The 19,682-nt window shown below is 43.3% G+C and overlaps 1 protein-coding gene and 1 long non-coding RNA gene across 5 annotated transcripts in view; one reads left to right on the top strand and one right to left on the bottom strand.

Moving 5' to 3' along the window:
* The window catches only part of BRAT1 (BRCA1 associated ATM activator 1), a 54,337-nt gene extending 44,600 nt beyond the window's left edge, over positions 1-9,737 (top strand). For all 4 annotated transcript variants that reach the window (XM_088452047.1, XM_088452046.1, XM_088452045.1 and 1 more), the window contains exons 13-14: positions 5,854-6,038; positions 7,624-9,737. In XM_088452047.1, the coding sequence (XP_088308173.1) occupies positions 5,854-6,038; positions 7,624-8,313 (875 nt within the window). In that variant the 3' untranslated portion in view covers positions 8,314-9,737. The remainder of the gene's footprint in view (positions 1-5,853; positions 6,039-7,623) is intronic.
* A 3,493-nt stretch (positions 9,738-13,230) lies between these two features.
* Positions 13,231-17,903, bottom strand: LOC148539051 (uncharacterized). Its single transcript, XR_015871328.1, has 5 exons — positions 17,810-17,903; positions 17,345-17,467; positions 16,794-17,239; positions 16,461-16,599; positions 13,231-13,785 (listed from the first exon to the last, which is right to left on the bottom strand). It is a non-coding gene; the product is annotated as an uncharacterized LOC148539051 (long non-coding RNA).
* Positions 17,904-19,682: the final 1,779 nt, after the last annotated feature.

The following is a 19,682-nucleotide window of genomic DNA, read 5'->3' as shown; positions in this document are numbered from 1 at the left end:
TCCTTACATTGGTTATTATAAGGCACAATGATCCCTATGAATTTCTGAAAAGTATTAGTGTGTTTTCATCAACAAACAGATCTTACTAACTGCTTTTGGGCTGGTTTACATTTGGATGTAAGTCAGGTTGAGGACACACCTCTCAGATTTATCAGTACACGCCCACTGTAACACGCGCTCATAGGTGCTGCTTTCACAGTCTCCCTGAAATGCTTTTTCAAAAGTAGGCAAGTATGGGGACCAGACGATCCGGACGTTGGCATAGCTCCTGTGCAGCTTACCTGACACATACAGAGCACTGATAAATGCTCTGTATACAAGGCCTGAGGCAGAACTCACACTGTTGTGAAAAACAGACTCATAGATGAATATCAGCGCAGAAAAGAAACTACACAGGATAACATGGACAGTGACCCAGCAAAAGCCCTTAAAGTAACAAATACCCAATTGCATAAAAAGGAAACAAGAGGATGCTTCAGATGTAAGAAAATTGGACATTTTAAAATAAAAACTGCTTAATATGGAAATCGGAACAGCAAAAACTATAACTGAAAGGGTCCAAGCAGAGAGTTACAGATACACTCAGACATATACACAAACAGGTGGAGCAGAACTTTTACAGCGATAGTAACTCATCTGACCAATAGTTGGTATATAGATTCAGGAGCAACAGGTCACATGACAAGTGACAGAGGTTTCTTCACTGAGCTTGACATGAATCATATAGAAGCAATCTATCTCACAGATGGGCCCAATATCACTACAGAAAGGTATAGGACACGGTTTGCTCATATGCTTCAATACAAATAGCAGTAATTTACCAATACCAGTAAAATATGTATTGTATGTTCCCAGATTGGAAGGTTAACTAAGGTGCTTAGCAGCTAAAGGACTTACTATCAAATTCTAAGATAACGTGCATTTACCAGATTGGAAGAAAAGTATTAGAGACAAAGCAGGTGTTCTTCTGCTTTGGCTATGGCTAACACGCAACACAAGAAGTGAGATTAAGCACAATGACTGTATTAATGTGTGGCACAGGTGACTAGAACACAGACAGCATTAAAGAACTGCAAAAGAGAGACCTAACAAAGGAACTCACAGTATCAGACTGTTCAACAACCTTGAGGTCTGAATGCTGTTATACAATCACAAAACAAAGTCAGAGCAGAGCATTGAGACCACTTGATCTTATACACAGTGACTTGTGTGGCCCAATGAAAGTGCGTACACCAGGAGGTATATATATATATATATATATATATATATATATATATATATATATATATATATATATATTATATATATTATATATAGAAGCATGAAGGTGCAGCACTCCCCTCTCAATAAATCAAGCAGAGACCAAAGGATCAATAGAACGTTTCAGTACTTTTAGTACTATCTTCAACCATATACAGATACAAACAAATGGCTCACCTTAAATACACCCCTCTGCCCAATGTGCTAAACACAAGCCAGTCAGATCACATGACAGGACTGACAGCGCCTCCTGATGACGTCAGCAACTAAGCTGTCATCACTACAGGACCACATCACCATAGAAACACATAACACAAACAGAGCCAGGACATATAATGCAATAGCACTGTGCCTGGTTGCCTAGCAACCACAATTACCACATTAATTTACATGAAATGATTGTCAAACGAGCGGAATGGATATACAGCATTACAGATACCAACAATGTTACATATGTGGATATCAAAACACATTCACAATGATCACAATAATAGTCATTATATATAAAGTCATTAAATATATAAAAAAGTCATTATATATAAAAAAAAAACAGGTGACTAGAACACAGACATCATTAAAGAACTGCAAAAGAGAGACCTAACAAAGGAACTCACAGTATCAGACGGTTCAACAACCTTGAGGTCTGAATGCTGTATAACAATCCCAAAACAAAGTCAGAGCAGAGCATTGAGACCACTTGATCTTATACACAGTGTGGCCCAATGAAAGTGCGCACACCAGGAGATTATATATATATATATATATATGTGTATATATATATTTTTTTTTATATTTATATTATAGTGCCTTTCATTCATGACTACTCCAGATACTGTACAGTCACTTACCTGATTTAAAGCAAGGATGAAGTACTGGACAAGTTACAGGATTGTGTAACACTGGCTAGAGATACATTTAAAAGAAATCCACTTGCATTTTGCTCCGACAATGGAGGTAAATTCACAGGACACAAAGTAGAACATTACTCCATACACCACTACAGAATGGGGTAGCTGAAAGAACAGAACTATGACTGTAATGATTAGATGCATGTTGATAGATTCATGACTATATGGAAAATATTGGGGTGAAGCTGCAATGACAGCCACTTATTTACAGAACAGACTATGCTCCAGAACAGTGGAGGAAACTCTGTATGTGTTACAGCATGGCAAGAAACCCTGTATGAAACATATTAGAGTTTTTGGATGTAAAGCATTTGCCTACATTCCCGTAGAAAGACGCTGTAAACTGCAGAACTGTGCAGCGGAAGGGATTCTTGTTGGGTACAGCGAATATTCCACAAGATACAGAATCCAATTTCCCAAAACACAAAAAGTAACTGTAAGCAATAGTGTGACATTTGTTGAAGAACTAAGAAATTAAGTGATGACCCCAGTGGATCTGGATAAAGCGGAGAACACTAACGAAAAAGACACTAGCAAGATGGACATTAAACAAGAGATTGAAATCAGCTGCAAACCGAAGATACACGTGAGAGCACTGCAGGTGAAGTAAGCTTAACCACTGGAAACAAAGGTAAAGCACCTGTGTACCTCTCATATAACATATGACTTACCAGAAAGGGCAGCTGAGAAGTGGACAGAAGCCATAAAATAAGAAATGAAATCCATGCATGCCAACCAGACATGGACACTTATACCCCTTTCAGACATACAACCCGGGAAATTTCCTGCTCAGACCCGGGAATTGCAAATTCCCGGGTATTTGGTCGAGGCCCCCCTTTCACACTACAGTGTCTACCCGGGAAATTCCCAGGTAGACCCCTTTCAGACAAGAGCAGGGTTTTTCTGCTTAACTGCCTCTTCTCTGCCGTCTGCTCCTCCTAGCCTATCCCCTCTCTGGCTGATGATGATGTCATCATTCAGCAGCCAAAAGCAGGCCAATCGAAATGCAGTTTTTTGTTTTGTTTTGTTTTTTATTATAATTTTTTTAACATTTATTTTAATTCCCTGGTGGTCCAGCGGGAGTGCGGGTGGCCTGCTGTGGCACAGCCGGCCAGTGCTGGGGGTGGTGAGCAGCAGCGCTGAGCGTCCTATAGGACGCTCTGCGCTGTCAGCTACATGCAAAAGCTGCTTGGTGCTGCCCGGGAGTAGTAAATTCCCGGGTAGCACCATTCAGACAGAAGCAGGGTAATTTCCCGGGACTTAAGTCCCGGGAATAACCCTGGTCAATTGCAGGGGCGGCTACCCGGGAACGTGTTCCCGGGTAGGTACCTTTCACACAGACATGAGACCCGGGAATTTTGGCCGAGGCAGGCCAAAATCTCGGGAATCTCAGTATGTCTGAAAGGGGTATTACTGACCTGCCAGCAGGAAGAAAAACCATAGGCTGCAAATGGACAATCAAAGTCAAATACAACACGGATGGAACAATTGAGTAATACAAGGCCAGATTAGTAGCAAAAGGGTGCTCATAAAAATATGGAGAGGACAATGATGAGACATTTGCTCCCATAGAAAAAAAAATACTACTATCAGGACTTTACTTATAGTAGCAGCCACAAAAGGAATGCAAGTAAGACACTATGATGTATAGACAGCGTTCTTGCATGGTGAGCTAAAGAAGGACACTTACAAGGAACAGCTATCAGGATTTAAGGATCTTCAGAGACCAGACCCAGTATGCAAACTCCAGAAAAGCATATATGGTCGGAAGCAGGCAGCGAGAGCCTGGAACACAAAAATACATGAAGCATTCATACAGAAGGACTTTGTGAGAAGCAAAACTAACCCCTGCTTATACACAAAGAGAATTACTGACTGATTTATCTACTAATCTATGTAGATGAACTTGTAGTATGTTTTGAACAAGAAGAGGATGAAGTTGAATTCTTACCGATCCTGAAAGAGGATTTTGAAAGAAGAGACCCAAAGGTGCGTATCCACTAACAGACAGACATAGAAACGACAGCATGATTATGACATTGTACTCGTGCTGTCGTTTCTGAACAGTGTAGGCACATCCATCATCCCCATACATGCTGAACCTGATGAGATCGTCCGGTTGACCAGCATGTTCGGGCGATAATAGATGTCAGAAACGACCAGCAGGCACGCGCATCGCTGGTCGTTTCAGACATAAATGTGTCTGATGCATGCACGATTTGCACGTGATTGAAAAATAACGATGTCGTCATCGTTCAGTCGCCTGCAAATCTCGCTTAGTGGATACACACCTTAAGAAATTTAACACACTATTTAGGTATTCAAATAGCGAGAAAAGAAAGTGGCAATTTTATCCTAAACCAGGATCAAAAGATACAAGAAACCATTGAGGGGTTTGGGATGCAAGATGCAAATACTGTACTCCCATAGAAGCCAATTACATAAAGAATATAAACAACCAAGGTATGCCATTACCAGTACAGAAAAGCAATAGGAAAATTGTTGTATATTGCCATTGTTACCAGACCTGACATTACTACAGCAGTAGGAATTTTGAGCATAAAGATCTTCGAGCCAAGTCAGATGGATTGGAACGCAGTTAAGAGTACAGTAATACGTTCCTTAAAGGTAAACAAGAAATGTAATCTGACCAGATATGTGGACGCAGATTGGGCTTGAGACCCTATAGACAGTGGTTACCTATTTCCACTATATGGTTGAGACAATTGTTAGCTAAGTTAGGACAGCAACAAATAGAACCTACAGAAATCTGCGGGGATAAATGAGAATGTCTCGCCTTGGCACAAACAGAACATGTCAATCCAAGAACCAAACACATGGATGTGAAGTACCACTTCTTGAGGAACAGAGTTTTCTCAAATTGCAATATTGTCCAACAGAGTAAATGCACGCAGATATTCTCACCAAGCCATTGGCTGAAGAGAGACATTGCAGACTATCTAGATGGTTCTAGGAGATCAAGCCTCATTTGCAGAGAAGGAGTGTTGAGATCTGGCAAAAGACAGACTTTATATTGCTACAGTTGTTCATGTAATGGTGCGTACACACGGTCAGATAAAACTGGTCGATTTGTACGATAACAATATTGATCATATAGTTATCGTTCAGTTTTTGGGCCCCTTCAAACGACCAAACGATGGCCCGTGCGTGGGCACGGATGGTCGATATCGACCATCGCCCGTGCATGCAGGCCAGCCTGGTCGAGGGGGGGGGGGGGGGTTGGTGCATGTGCTGGATGTTCGATATCGAACATCCAGCACATGCAGGACGATCAGACAACGATCATCTGATCGTTGTCTGATCGATGACATCGCTCCGTGTGTACGTACCTGTCATGTCTGTATATTTATAACCAAACCAGTTTATTATATAAATAGTTTTACCACAAAGAGCTTCCCAGTGTCTGACATAGTATGAAAGAATGATTGGAACTGGTAAATAACACCTCTACTAACAGGTCCTTCCCCTTAGATTCCAACTATGTGTTGTATTGAGCAGGGTCCTACGGCTTACATTCAACTGGGGCCACTTCCCTTGGAAATTCCTGGAGCCTCTTTGGTGCAGAAGAGATCCAAAGCATTGAATGTAAATTAAAGGAAATACAAACTTGCATAATATAATTTTTCTAGTTACTAAGTCACTGCTTTGTGTTTTTTTTCTTCAGACCACGGAGAGTTTGGACGACTTCTGAGCTCCTCTGGAGTCCCAAAGCTTGTTTTAGATCTTCTTAAAGACTCAGAGAGTTACGTTCGGGCCAGTGCTGTGACCTGCATCGGGCAGATTATTGGGATTGCTCCCATTTACAAGACTGCAGGCAACTCCATATCCATGGACCCTTTAAAACGTGAGGTTAGTATTTGTCCTACCAGCATTTAGTGTTGCCCATTTTAAATTTGTTAAGTCAGTCAGAAGGACCCATGGCCGTAGTGAGCCGGCCCAGGCTCCATTACTAACGGGAGGGGATGTGGCCTAATGGCGGGAGGCGTGGCCACTCACCCTTAGGAAAAAAAATATTTTTGCAGTGCCGTTTCGCTATGGAGGGGGACGCTATGAACCCCTCAGCCCAGTGCAAATCCAGGGAGAAGAGCAATTGGTGTGATATGCTGCTCAGCACCAGCGAGCAGTCTCCCTGTTCCCCCACTGCAGCCAAGCACACAGCAGCGTGTACTGGGCTGCTGACAGGTAAGAGAGTGGGTGGGGTGGCATTGGACACAGGCTCCTTCAGTGAGCCCGGGTAATGAGTACCCACCCCCCACCCCCCTCTCGGCACCACTGGCTGGACCAACCACGCCTATCCATTAGATGTCAAAATTGGGTTTCCATATGGTTATTACACAATATCACCATGTGATTTTAGAACAAGCATTGGAACTGTATCTGCATATTCAGGGAATCCCCATATACTTCTCTGGTCATATAAACAAAATGATGTGGGTGTTTTATCTGCATAAAAATATGCCATTCAACTTGCTGCAGTAATCTGATCTTTCTTTGTGAGTCAGGCTTAATAGTTCTTTTCTTCTCAGAGTAGAAAACACTACTTCCACTGGCTTTGTATAGCGGGTCAGGGAAGGGCAGCCTGCAGAGACATTACTGGGTGTAGTGATTCCGAGTAGCCCCCTCATTTATCCAAGCATTATCTGTTTATTTGCCTGTGGCATCAGCACCAAGTTGCCTCAGCCTGTGTATGAATTATTATCCACAGAGCCAACAGCTAGAGAAAAGGTAAAACAAAATGTAGAGGGCTGGCCCGACAGTTCTATGGCTGCTGAACAGGGTCTGTTACCCAGAGCAGCAAAACTAAACCATATTACTAGGCCTTGCTGCATCTTCTAAGCCAGTTATGACCACCTCTGCATGGGGTCAGGGTGATGACTCCACAGATCTCTCAGCCAATGATCCGAGGATTTTGAAATAAGTGGACTATCTGTTACTTCAGACTCCTCGGATCACTGGCTGGGAGTCATCAGGTAGCCCCGCCCCCACCCAAGTGCTGCGCCTCTCCGGTCCTGCCCAGTAGCCGCCATTAGTAAGCTCAGTGGAAGTTGAGTCTGCCTGTGAAGACAAACAAGCAGCCAGCCAGCAGCGTTCAGACACAGAGGTCAGGTGCCAGCAAGCAGAACTCTCTCTGAGTCTGTGAAGAAGATGGTGTGAGGGCACCCAGAGGAAGGGTCATTTCTTTCTGTGCATGTGCGGTCTGCTGACCACGCTTCTGGGGATCAGACAGGATCCCAGAGCAAAATAGTTTGAGTACATCTGTTCTAAACTAATCTTACAGGTTCCATGTTGTCACTTATATGTATGTTTTGGGTCTGATGTGCATTAAAGTGAACATATATGTTTATTAGGAGAGTTGGCCAAGTCTGTAATATTTGGATTGCATTATCCTTAACATGTTTTACTGTTCTACTATCATTTTATCTATCTTATATAGGACATGGTGTCAGATCTAATGGACATTTTATGTCAGGACACTGAGGGTTTCCCCCGGAGGGCTGTTGTAAAGGTGTTCACCGATTGGCTAAGTAGAGGTCACATGCAGAATTTCCGTGACGTAGAGAACCTGCTCACCCGGATACTGGAGGTGACGCTCCGTGACTTGGATTGGGAAGTGAAAGTGAATGCACTGGACCTGGCTGATGTCTATATATGCCAGACACTTGAGCTCGGCACTACTTATAGTTGCCCGTACACTATAGGGTTACCTGATAGTAAAAGCACATTCCCTGATGCAGTGTCACAGTGTAAACAAATAGGACTCTTCCAGTTTTTACTGAGTTGCCTGTGTGACTGTGACAGACCTGTGGCCTTAAAAGCCTGTGAAATCCTCCTGTGTGTGAAGACAAAACTGTGTGAGGGAAACTCTTATACCGCAGAGCTGTATGGCAGAGACTGGCTGGAGCTCACACTAAAAGAACAGCGTACCACAGCCGGGACTGGTAATGAAAATATGCAGCGTGACACAAGCTGGGTGACTGACACCTTAAAGAAAATAGATTTCAATAACTTGAAATGTTCTCTGTCAAAGAGTAGTGATTATTTACATGAAACTCCGCTGTCGCTACTACAGGACATCAAAGCCACCATGTGGGGTGGAGAGGAGCATGACGCTGACTGCTACTGATGACTGACAGCCATCGCATGACGCTGACTGCTACTGATGAGTGACAGCCATCGCATGACGCTGTCTGCTACTGATGAGTGACAGCCATCGCATGACGCTGACTGCTACTGATGAGTGACAGCCATCGCATGACGCTGACTGCTACTGATGAGTGACAGCCATCGCATGACGCTGACTGCTACTGATGAGTGACAGCCATCGCCTGACGCTGACTGCTACTGATGAGTGACAGCCATCGCATGACGCTGACTGCTACTGATGAGTGACAGCCATCGCATGACGCTGACTGCTACTGATGAGTGACAGCCATCGCATGACGCTGACTGCTACTGATGAGTGACAGCCATCGCATGACGCTGACTGCTACTGATGAGTGACAGCCATCGCATGACGCTGACTGCTACTGATGAGTGACAGCCATCTTGTGTAAAGCAATGCAGTATCATTTATATTTTTTTATATAAATAATTATGTTACTGAAATGTTGCTGGTCCCTCTATCATAACCTCTAGCACTCAGCACCTGGATCTAATGCATTAGTTTCTCTGTTGCTGCATCAGAATCAGTGGTGTTCACACATTACTAAGGGCTGCTGTAGTCACTGATAAAATGCTGAACACCATAAAGGTAATAAAGCTTGTATAATAATAATAATAAGTAAAGTATGTGCAGTAACCCACTATAATGTGTGTAACAAGAGACTGCTGAGGCTGATATGGAATCTGTTACTATTGGGTTATTGCACTACACCAGTCATCCCCAACCTTTCTGGTGCTGTGATACTGACTGACACACATCACACACCATTTATTTGCTTATGGCAAAGTCTCAGGAGCTCTAGTATGATCACCATCTCCAGCAGCGGCATTGTCACATTATGCAATTGTTATGAAATGACCGTCAGGCTTCCTATGTACTAAAGATTTGCCCCCCTGGTTACAACCATTTCTTCCTGCCAGTTAGCAAAACAATACAGGTGACATACAGGGGCTGATTCTTAGTTGAAAAAAAAAAAAACAGCCAGTAACTTTGTATCTGGAACAAACCATGTTGCAATACAGGAGAGGCAAATACATTTAATTTTATTTTTGCATGTACCCCCCAAATGCTGGAAGCTTTATTCTTACACTACAATATAGATCTGAGTTAGGACACACGCCCCTCTCACACCTAATCTCTCTGCACATTGTATATCTTCCCCACCTGCAGTGCTACATGGTCCTGCCAAGGTGCAGAGTTACTGGCTTTTCTCTGCTTTGCTCCCAACTCTGAATCAGCTCCACATAATCTTCACACTTTCATTATTCTCACTCAGTGTAATGCAATGTAACACGGATACATTACAGCCTGTTGTTTTTCTTCTCACTATGGAGCATATTTACCAAAATGTGCAATTTTGTCCTATTAAATATAATTGATTATGATCGTCACCTATTGCGGCAATAACAACGCATAAATACATTGAATTTACCAATGACTCTTGCTGGGACATGAGCTGTGGAAGCAAAGCTGTGGGGCAGCACATAGGTCCGTATGGGCTTCTAAATAGTAGCCCATAGGCTGTATACAGAGAGTCTATTGTGCGGTTGTTACATTATACTGTAAGTCCCAATGCCTCTCTTCTGATACCTAGATTGGAAGAAGGGTGGGGTCTCCAACCTAGTCAACCCAGTGTGTGCCTGCCTGTGCTGCTGCCTAGTGGAATATGGGCCACCATTGCTGTAGGGTAATTATGGTAAGTGCCACATAACTTTTTTTTTTTTTTTTTAAAGTTATTGTCATTCAAAGTGTTGAACATGGTTATACAGAGTTGGTTAGACATAATCATACTTATTTGAAGAAATAACGTCTGCACTTCTCAGGGCTGAATACAATCAACTATCATAAATCAGTATGAAATGGTCACAGTGGATCATTTGGAATATCTTATAATATGGTCATATTGACTCAGAAGAAGTAATCGTCCAGTAACCAACACATTAAAAAACATACAATACATTTGAACAAGAATAAAAAAAAAAAAAATTACAAGGAAAAAATTTATAAAAAGTTTTTGTTCAGAGCTGTGTACCCTGTTCAAATATTAATAAAAAGAAAAAGGATGGGCTACCTATGCCCCTCCCCCTCGCCTGACACTAAAAAAAAACTCCTCAATAATAAAGCAAAGTCAGGCATCTAGTCTAATTGGAGGATCTCCTGCCGCACATTGCGTCAAATACCACGAAGAGTTTTGCATTGTTCTATGGAGCTGGAGACGAAGAGTTCCCGAAAGAGTATCCACGTAGCTCTCCCACATACCAAAAAAATCTTTCCATCTTTAGTTTCTTTTTCCATTATTACTTCTACCCAGCTCATCCTGAAAATATGGTGTAATTTTGCCTTACAAAGAGCTATAGGAGGTGGCTGCGGATCTATCCATGTATGTAGGATTGTTTTACAGGCTGCAGCACTTATAGCTAATAATAAATGTTTTCCTCCTGCAGCGATACGATTATCAGGAAGAATGCCAAATATCGCTCATTCAGGCGTTCGTGGAACAAAATTAACTAATTGTGTGGTGGCATATGTCCGCACCTGTATCCAGAACCCTTGTACTATAGGACAGGACCACATGCATGGAAAGATATCTGCCTCAGGAGTTCCACATCTATAACAGTTTGAACTTTGCGACATGCCTATTAGAAAGCTCCTATGAGGTGAGATATAGGATCTATGCAAAATGTTCAGAAACATAGTAGTATATTAGTGTGTGATGAGTAAGGTATTAGTGCACAGGCTTTATCGTAGGACCGATTTAGGTAGTCTGTCTGCAAAGCTGGAATCTGGGACACCCACTAAGCATAGCTTGCTGAAGATTTGTCCGATATAAAGACTGTGCTCAAAAGATTATAAATTTGCAAAATAGCTTTTATTTCTAATGATTGTGAGCTTAGAAAGTTGTCTAAGGAATTATTCTAGTCCGTAGCTGAAAAACTCTGAACTGTTACTTCAATGTAATGCTTAGCCTGCCAAAAATGCAAGCGGATTCCTCGTAAGTACAGGATATTTGTAAGTAACCTCCTGGAACGTGAGGGGCCTCCCATCCTCTCTCTGTGTCAGTGTACTAATATTGTTAATTTCTAAGGTTTACCACAAAGTAAATGGATATGAAGCACCACCTTGCTGGAACTCTGGGTTTGCGAGAAAAGGCAAATGTTTTATGAGCGTTTAAAGCGAATTTACATCTAACAATGTGCCAAGTTTTTTTTCGTGAACCAAAGCAAGGGGGTTTTCTTTGATCTCCTGCGGTATTTCCTGGGCATGTAAGAAGCTAATAAGACCATCTGATTCCAAAAATTCCTTCTCAAGAGAGGAATTAGCATACAAGTCACGATGACACAACCAATCCATAATGTATTTTAAATGTGCTGCATAAGAGTACACCTGCACATTGGGAAAGTTAATACCTCCCTGACTTCTAAGCTGCTGCAGTTTATGTAGGCCAATGCGAGGCCTTTTTCCATTCCACACAAATTTTCTGAAAACATAATTAAGTTGTTGTGCATCTTAGTTATGCTGGGCATACACTACCAGATAAAATGTCTGTCAGACCGACAGACATTTTATCTGGCAGCCTGCCAGCCGCAGATGTCCGCGGCATACACTGTGAGAGAAATCTCAGTGTATAGCCCGACATCCGCGCTCCGCCCCCGGGGGGAACACAGGAAATGTCTGTCTGTCGGCTGCGCTGGGCATACACTGCCCGATGCGGCCGACAGTTTACCCGCTAAATATCGCATCGGACGGGCATGCTGGACAATCCAACATGCCTGACCGAGCAATACTTAACCCTCGGTCGACCCCCCACACGCTACAATGATCGGGCGGATCGTCACGATAATTGTAGCGTGTATGGCCAGCATTAGAGATCAAAAATGGCAGAACTTGTATGGGATACATAATTTTTGGAAAAGAAATCATCTTAATTAGATTTGCCCTTTCTGTGTATGAGAGCATTAACTTCTTCCAACCCTCTAATTCCAAATAAATGGATTTAATGGCGGCAGTAAAATTCAACTCATAAATTAGGTGTGGGTTGTTAGAGATCTGTACCCCCAGGTATGTGATCTGTCTGTTCACCCAGGTGATTGGGATATCTGAGAAAAACGAAGTACGGGCCGATGGGCGACCCAGATGTAATGCTACTGATTTACTAACATTGACGTTAAAGCCTGGTATGTTACCAAAATCAGCGAGGGGTTTGATACAAATAACAGTACGTTATCGGCGAATGCTGTAATTTTGATCTCCTTTCTACCTACCCGAATAACCTGAAAGGAGCTATTTGATTGTAGTATTCTAAGCAATGGGTCCAGACTGATATTGAATAGTAGAGGAGAGAGGGGACACCCCTGCCTTGTACCCCTGAACATGGTGATGGGGGAGCTACAGTATCCATTGATCAATAAAGAGGTGCGAGGGTCAGTGTAAAGAAATTTTACAAAATTTATAAATAAAAGTGGGAACTGCCTTTTTTGTAAAATTTTAAACAAGTGCGGCCATAATACAGTGTCAAACGCTTTTATTGTATCGAAGCTGGTTAATACATTGCTAGTATTGTCTGCACTATGTGAAACTACAATAGCTGCCATCGCCGTCCTAATCCCCTTTACTGTTTGTTTGCCTCTTATAAATCCCAATTGATGGTCCGTCAATATTTGTGGCATTATTGATTGCAGTCTATCCGCCATTATCTTGGCCATTAATTTAATGTCTGTATTTAATAGGGTTATTGGCCTATAAGAGTCTACAAATGGAGAATTTCTATCAAGTTTTGGGAGTAAAACCGTATAAGCATTATTAAATTGTGGGAAGACCGTGTCATTTTTTAGAATTGAATTAAATAATTCAAGCAAGGCTGGAGCCAAATAACCCCACATAACTTTTTAATAAATCCCTGCACAACCAGGTTATTGAGCAGGGTTGGTATTATAACAGGTGGATGAATGAAATATTTTGGAGAGTTTACAAGTCCTTTATTTACCCCTATAAAAATAACCAGGTGCTCTTTCTGGTACAGGTCTGTTACTTTCCGGATCCACTATGTAATCATTAGTAAACTCATTTACAGTCATGTACATGTATACATTCTGCATCAGTGTCTCTGGACCCCAGCTCCATGGGCACAGTGTGACATCCGGCCACCCCTGTATGTACTCCATGATGTTTGGGTAGCAGATAAGTAAGCCGGACTTCTAGTGATGGTTACAGCAGACCGCTTACCGATTCTGTACTGGTAACCATGGCAGAGCCTTATACCAGCTGTCCACTATTTGGCTCTCAGAGCTATACTGTGTGTGAATATATGAAATGGTCACACTGGCTCGGTACTAGGGCGGCACTCGGCTCACATTGCACATCCTTTGGCCATTTGTGTTTCCAACTCATTTCTCTGAATAGCTCTGGGCCTCTTCTGTCGTTTCCATGTCAGGTCTACAAAAAGAGAAACTTTATTTTATTAAATAATCCACAAAACGATGCAGTTACACCTGTAACACGATGTGTCATAAGATCAAACCACTCTGGAACCTCTGATCTAAGACTTATAATAATGCAGCAAATCATCTTGGTACAGGTGGGGGTTACATAGGCTCTTTAGAACCTGAACTCATCAGTGCTGCCCCTGCAATCCTTCCTTTGTCCATTCAGGGTTCATGCTTACATGCATGATGGCATTGGTGCTGCACCATCAATTGAAAAAAAACAAAATCCCACAAACTTGCCATCAGCCATAGACCATCGATGTTCATCCCTAGCTAAATGACACACAGATGTGGTTTCTGGTACAGAGAGCAGAGGGGGATATCTCAACCAGGGAATTGCAGGGGTCCCTGGCACCCTAACTTTTTGAAGAGAGGGGTTGCTATCAGTGGTGTCACTGGGGACGGTGATACCCAGTGCGCAAAAAAACAACAACCTGTGTGTGCCAAAATCATGCCCCCCAGTTTTATCACTCTGGGGGCGGGCCCAGCATTCTCGGAGATGCCCCCAGAGACTTTCATTGCACTACCGGCTCCTTCACAGTGACCGGGAGCTCCACAATAACATCACAGTACAGGCACTGAGGAGGAGCCAGCATTTTGGCGTTACCCTCTCAGAGGGTGACTCCAGGTCAGGTCCTCACACCCTGCTTGATGTGACTCCTGGTTGCGGTCTACAGCCCCCTAGTTATGCCACTGGTTGTTATCTCCAATTGTGTTGTGAGGAATAAATAACACATAAAGCATGGGGCAAAATGCCCATATATGAAGAGAAAAGAATTGCCCAAGGAAAGGGTCATGAGTCCTGTAACATTGGGGAGTAAAAGCCCCACATTATGACTGAACAGGGGGAGAGCCCCCACATACAAAATCCCCCAGTAAGGGGGAGTCACTGCACTGGCAGAGTGGCTGAATAGGAAGTGAGAAGTTCCATAATATAGGAACAGAGGGGTAGTAGCCACAGTTAGGGAGGGCTTAGGCAGGAACTTTGGGAAAACCATTCATCTCTATCTCTCACTATATATTTATTATATTTGACATTTTAAATCATTTGTCAATCACCCATTTGCCTGTGTTCATTGAGGTCAATGAATTCATCACCTATCACTCAAGTAATGTGATTTACCTATTGGAGTGTGAGTGTAAGAAGATCTGTATAGGAAAGGCTACAAGGCCTCTGAAAACCTGAGCAGCCAAATACAATTACAGCATCAGGAAAGGTCTGACGATACAATCTCTGTCAGACCATTTTACACATGTTTACAACTGTTCAGAATATTAAACAATTTTCAGGCAGACAAAGTCAAGTGGTGGAGAGACCAATATCCCTTGAAAAGTCCTACCAGAGCTACAGTGAGGAGCTTGAACTGTTAGGCCGGGTACACACTTGGCCGGTATCGGCACGCTTTGCCGTTTCAGCATGACAAATTGTGCATATGAGCTAGTGTGTACGCATTATTGTGCGCTCCAGCGGGGCCGTATGCGGCATCTTCCAGTTGGTCGTGCTGTGCGGCCAACCAGAAGATATCGCATGCGATTAGATGCCAATCACGTAGTGTGCACGGCCCACCAGACGATATGTCGGTCCGATTTGGCCAATTTTGATGTCATATGTTGCTAGTAATCATCGAAGTGTTATGAGAGCAGCGATAAATCGTATACGATCAAACGATACAATATATCGTTTGAGCGTATGCAATATTGGTCAGTGTACGCTCAAGATTGTATGTTCTGGCCTCAAGGGAAAATGGATGTAAAATCGGTACAATTACAAGTCGTTCAGGTGTGTACCTACCCTTAGTGCTAGGATGGACCTGTAAACCCCAAGTAAGTATAAGAGTTTTTATTTCAGGTCACCTAATTCCATACAATTAGGTGTTAGAAAATAATTTTTTCCACGCAACTTTATTTAATCTTGACTTAGCAAAGTTGGGGTCTTGGCCTCCACAAAAGCTGGAAGAACCTGTGGTTGCTGTTCTTTTGGAGAAGACAATCTTGGAATGTCCACAACCAGTATGTATTATCAACCTCAATAATAAAAAAGGACAAATAGAAGTGGAAATACTAGTTTAGAGGGAACATTAGTTACTACTTGGTAAAAACAAGATAGATAGACATTATCAACGAGTGCCTCATACTTCAGTCACCAAGGAGCCCCAATGCAGGTGACTGCGTGTGACTGTGGCTGCCTCACACTGAGGAACAATAATCTGCGGCATCCACCATGCTACTACATGTTATTACTAAGTCCAATTGCTTAACGTTCTAGGTGCAGCCGATGTTTCAGCGAGTATATAAGAAGCATTTAACAGAGAGATTAATGGTCTCTATAAATGACAGGCATTCAAGCTATCTGCCCTGGAGTTGGCAATTGTTTCTTCTTTATTCACTTTATTTTTTATTTTAACAGAATATCATGGAATTTCTATCATGACACTGTTTACTCTATTCACCTAAATGCATCTCCAATCTAACACAGCAGCTCCCAGCCTATAAAAGTGTGTCAATGTAGGAAATAAACAGTACATTCAAATAGCATGGTTAGTTTTCTTATAGGCCATGGAAACCCTTAAACGCACTGGCATATAGTAATAAGGTTTTACAAAAAATAAAAGCATTAAACCTTACTTTGTGGCTCCACCAGGAGACAGAAGTGACAACATAACGACCTCTCGGACCTCATTGGACGTTGGAGGCTGTATAATGTTCTGCAATGTGCATTATCGTGCAGTCTAATGTGTCAACAAAGGCAAGGGCTCCATTCATGCTGGAAGACCAGGAACAAGTGTTACAGCAGCACTACACCCATGTTTCTTCATATTAATTCAACAATGCGCGGGTGGGTAGTAAGGAAACCAATTCCGCCCAATTCCCTGGATTGAATTGTGCTTCCATTCAACAACAGTATATGGAGGGGGAGGGGCACAATGAGAAGGATCACCCATTTGGGCTGTTACTTACTGTGAGTGGAGGGGGTTCCAGAAATCCTGAAAAGTTCAGGGCCTGCCAAACTGCCAGGGGTCAGAATCACAGTCAGGAGCTCATGAGGACAGGAAGCAGCCAATGTCTGGCAGGTTCCCCATCATAGAGGCTGTAAGGACTCAGTCCCAGCTACAGGACCCAGCAGGAAGGTGTAGGCGCCAGAAGTCCATAGCTCAGAAGCCCCGCTCTGTGCACAGCAGCTGACCGACCGGAACTGCAGGAGTACAGCGGAGGCTCACTTGGGCAGACAAGGCTCTCCGGGGGTCCTCCGGTGCAGGAGGTCGGATCCAAAGGTTTGTCAGCGGTAGCAGGAGCAATGTAACTATATTAAGAAAGGGCCTTTTATACACCTCAAGCCTGCCAGAACCAGGATTGTCCATGGGAACTCCAGAAGATTGTGTTAGTTTGCTGCTTGTCATAGGTCTCTGAAATCAAACCACGTATAGATGAATCACACATACTAACATGTGCTGAAGTGCTTGGGGGGAACATATAGAGCGGCAGAAACAATGAACACAAAGAGGACTTACTGATCAGCTCGATTTCTCTATTGTTCTTGACATGGTAGAAAGAGACTGATGTTCGGGGCACTTCCCCATGGAGCACAGCAAACTTACTTCCATTGGGTTCCCAGGCAAAGGCAATGATGCCATCTGCAGAAGATGATACAACACACACATGTAACCGTCCTGCACAGAGGAGTACAACAAGGCATGATAAGTTTATCACATACGTTCTAGTCTTATTACACAGAGTGCTCCAAAATAGACTGTAAATGGATTACCACTGCTGAGACCATGTATGCACTAGTTACATTTCCATTGTCTGAACAAAGAACCAACCACATTTTGCAATGTGAAACCCCACCATTAACAAGGTTGCCCTATATTTTATAACATACAGTATACAATCACTTTAGTTCTGCATTTAATGAAGCAAGCTATTTTAACATGACCACTGCTCACAAACCTTTTAACAATGATGTAAATACTTACCACAGTCTCATAAATACTGAGCGTATCTAAGGTCATTCGGGCAAAGAATTTGCCATCGTGCCTCCACCTAACAAAAAGTTATGAACAATGTTTATTACAGAGAAATAGAAAGACAACAAGCTGATTAAATTCAAAACAGGAGCTAATCAATATATTTGAAGATCAGCCAGTGTGCTGAGCTCTCACAGTGGAATCCTCTCTTATTCTGACCGGTCAGCATGTCCCAGAGATAATGGCACGGGGATCATCCTTGGTGCCCAGAAGGGGGCTAAATTTAGCAAGATGTCTACAAGGAATATTGTCATAAATGTCAGACGATAGAGTACCCGAATAATACTGGAAGACATCTAGGAGAGCTTTATGCAGTCTGAACATTTATTACAGGCTGCAGGAGATGTGGGAGCCGAGTGCTGTGCACAATAGAAGCAGGCTGCAGGAGATGTTGGAGCTGAGTGCTGTTCACAATGAGGGCAGGCTGCAGGAGATGTTGGAGCTGAGTGCTGTTCACAATGAAGGCAGGCTGCAGGAGATGTTGGAGCTGAGTGCTGTGCACAATGAAGGCAGGCTGCAGGAGCTGCTGGAGCTGAGTGCTGTGCACAATGAAGGCAGGCTGCAGATGATGCTGGAGCTGAGTGCTGTTCACAATGAAGGCAGGCTGCAGGAGATGTTGGAGCTGAGTGCTGTGCACAGTGAAGGCAGGCTGCAGGAGATGCTGGAGCTGAGTGCTGTGCACAATGAAGGCAGGCTGCAGATGATGCTGGAGCTGAGTGCAGTTCACAATGAAGGCAGGCTGCAGGAGATGTTGGAGCTGAGTGCTGTGCACAATGAAGGCAGGCTGCAGGAGATGCTGGAGCTGAGTGCTGTGCACAATGAAGGCAGGCTGCAGGAGATGCTGGAGCTGAGTGCTGTGCACAATGAAGGCAGGCTGCAGATGATGCTGGAGCTGAGTGCTGTGTACAATGAGGGCAGGCTGCAGGAGATGTTGGAGCTGAGTGCTGTGCACAATGAAGGCAGGCTGCAGGAGATGGAGCTGAGTGCTGTGCACAATAGAGGCAGGATGGAGGAGATGCTGGAGTGAAGTAATGTCTCTGGAGTGAATGCTGTGAGGCACACGGAAACTGAAACAGGTGCAGAATGCTGTTAGCAATGCTGGAGTCTGCTAACTGGAACATGGGATCACATCCAAGATGTTGGTGCCCATAGTTCAGAATAACGGGAATAGCTGTAAACCAAGCATGCAGATGGGTGATCACAGACCTTAGGGATGCCACAGGCGGCCAGGACGGACACTGATTGTTGTGAGGATTTGGACCTCAATGTGTGACAATTCAGATCTATGGTGCATATACTGCTGTGGGGCACATAAGACTGAAGGAACTGCGCCCTGTGCTGAATCCACAGAGTTGCTCTGTTGTGATGTCCATGCAGCCTTAGGTCTGTTCCAGATAATACCCAAAATGTAAGTTTTCAATCCCTATGCCGGCACCTACAGATCCACAGTTTAAGCATTCAGGTTTACATACTCCTTCACACTGTTAGGTATCTCTAGGGAAAATATTCCCTCTGGTAGATGGTTGGATATACTCAGCTGTTTCCTAATTGCCACTCTACACTGATGACTCAGCTCACAAAGGTTCCAAGGCCCCGTCTCTGGCAACGCCTCACGCCAGTTTGGAATAATCGGAGCCCTTCTATTCCGCATCTGTTCCTTGAAATACATTAAAAAATATATATATTTAAGTTGGTTTTATATTTTAACAAACCTCATTCTCAGCTTGGCTTTATTACAGTCCATCAAACTGTATCTAGTAAAAAAAATACTGACTTTACCATTAGAATGTAGGAACCTCAGATATTCTATCCCTAAGCACAG

Source organism: Taudactylus pleione, unplaced genomic scaffold (genome assembly GCF_031769625.1).
Source record: "Taudactylus pleione unplaced genomic scaffold, aTauple2 ptg000032l, whole genome shotgun sequence".
NCBI lineage: Eukaryota > Metazoa > Chordata > Amphibia > Anura > Myobatrachidae > Taudactylus > Taudactylus pleione.
This window is presented reverse-complemented; position numbering and strand designations above follow the sequence as displayed.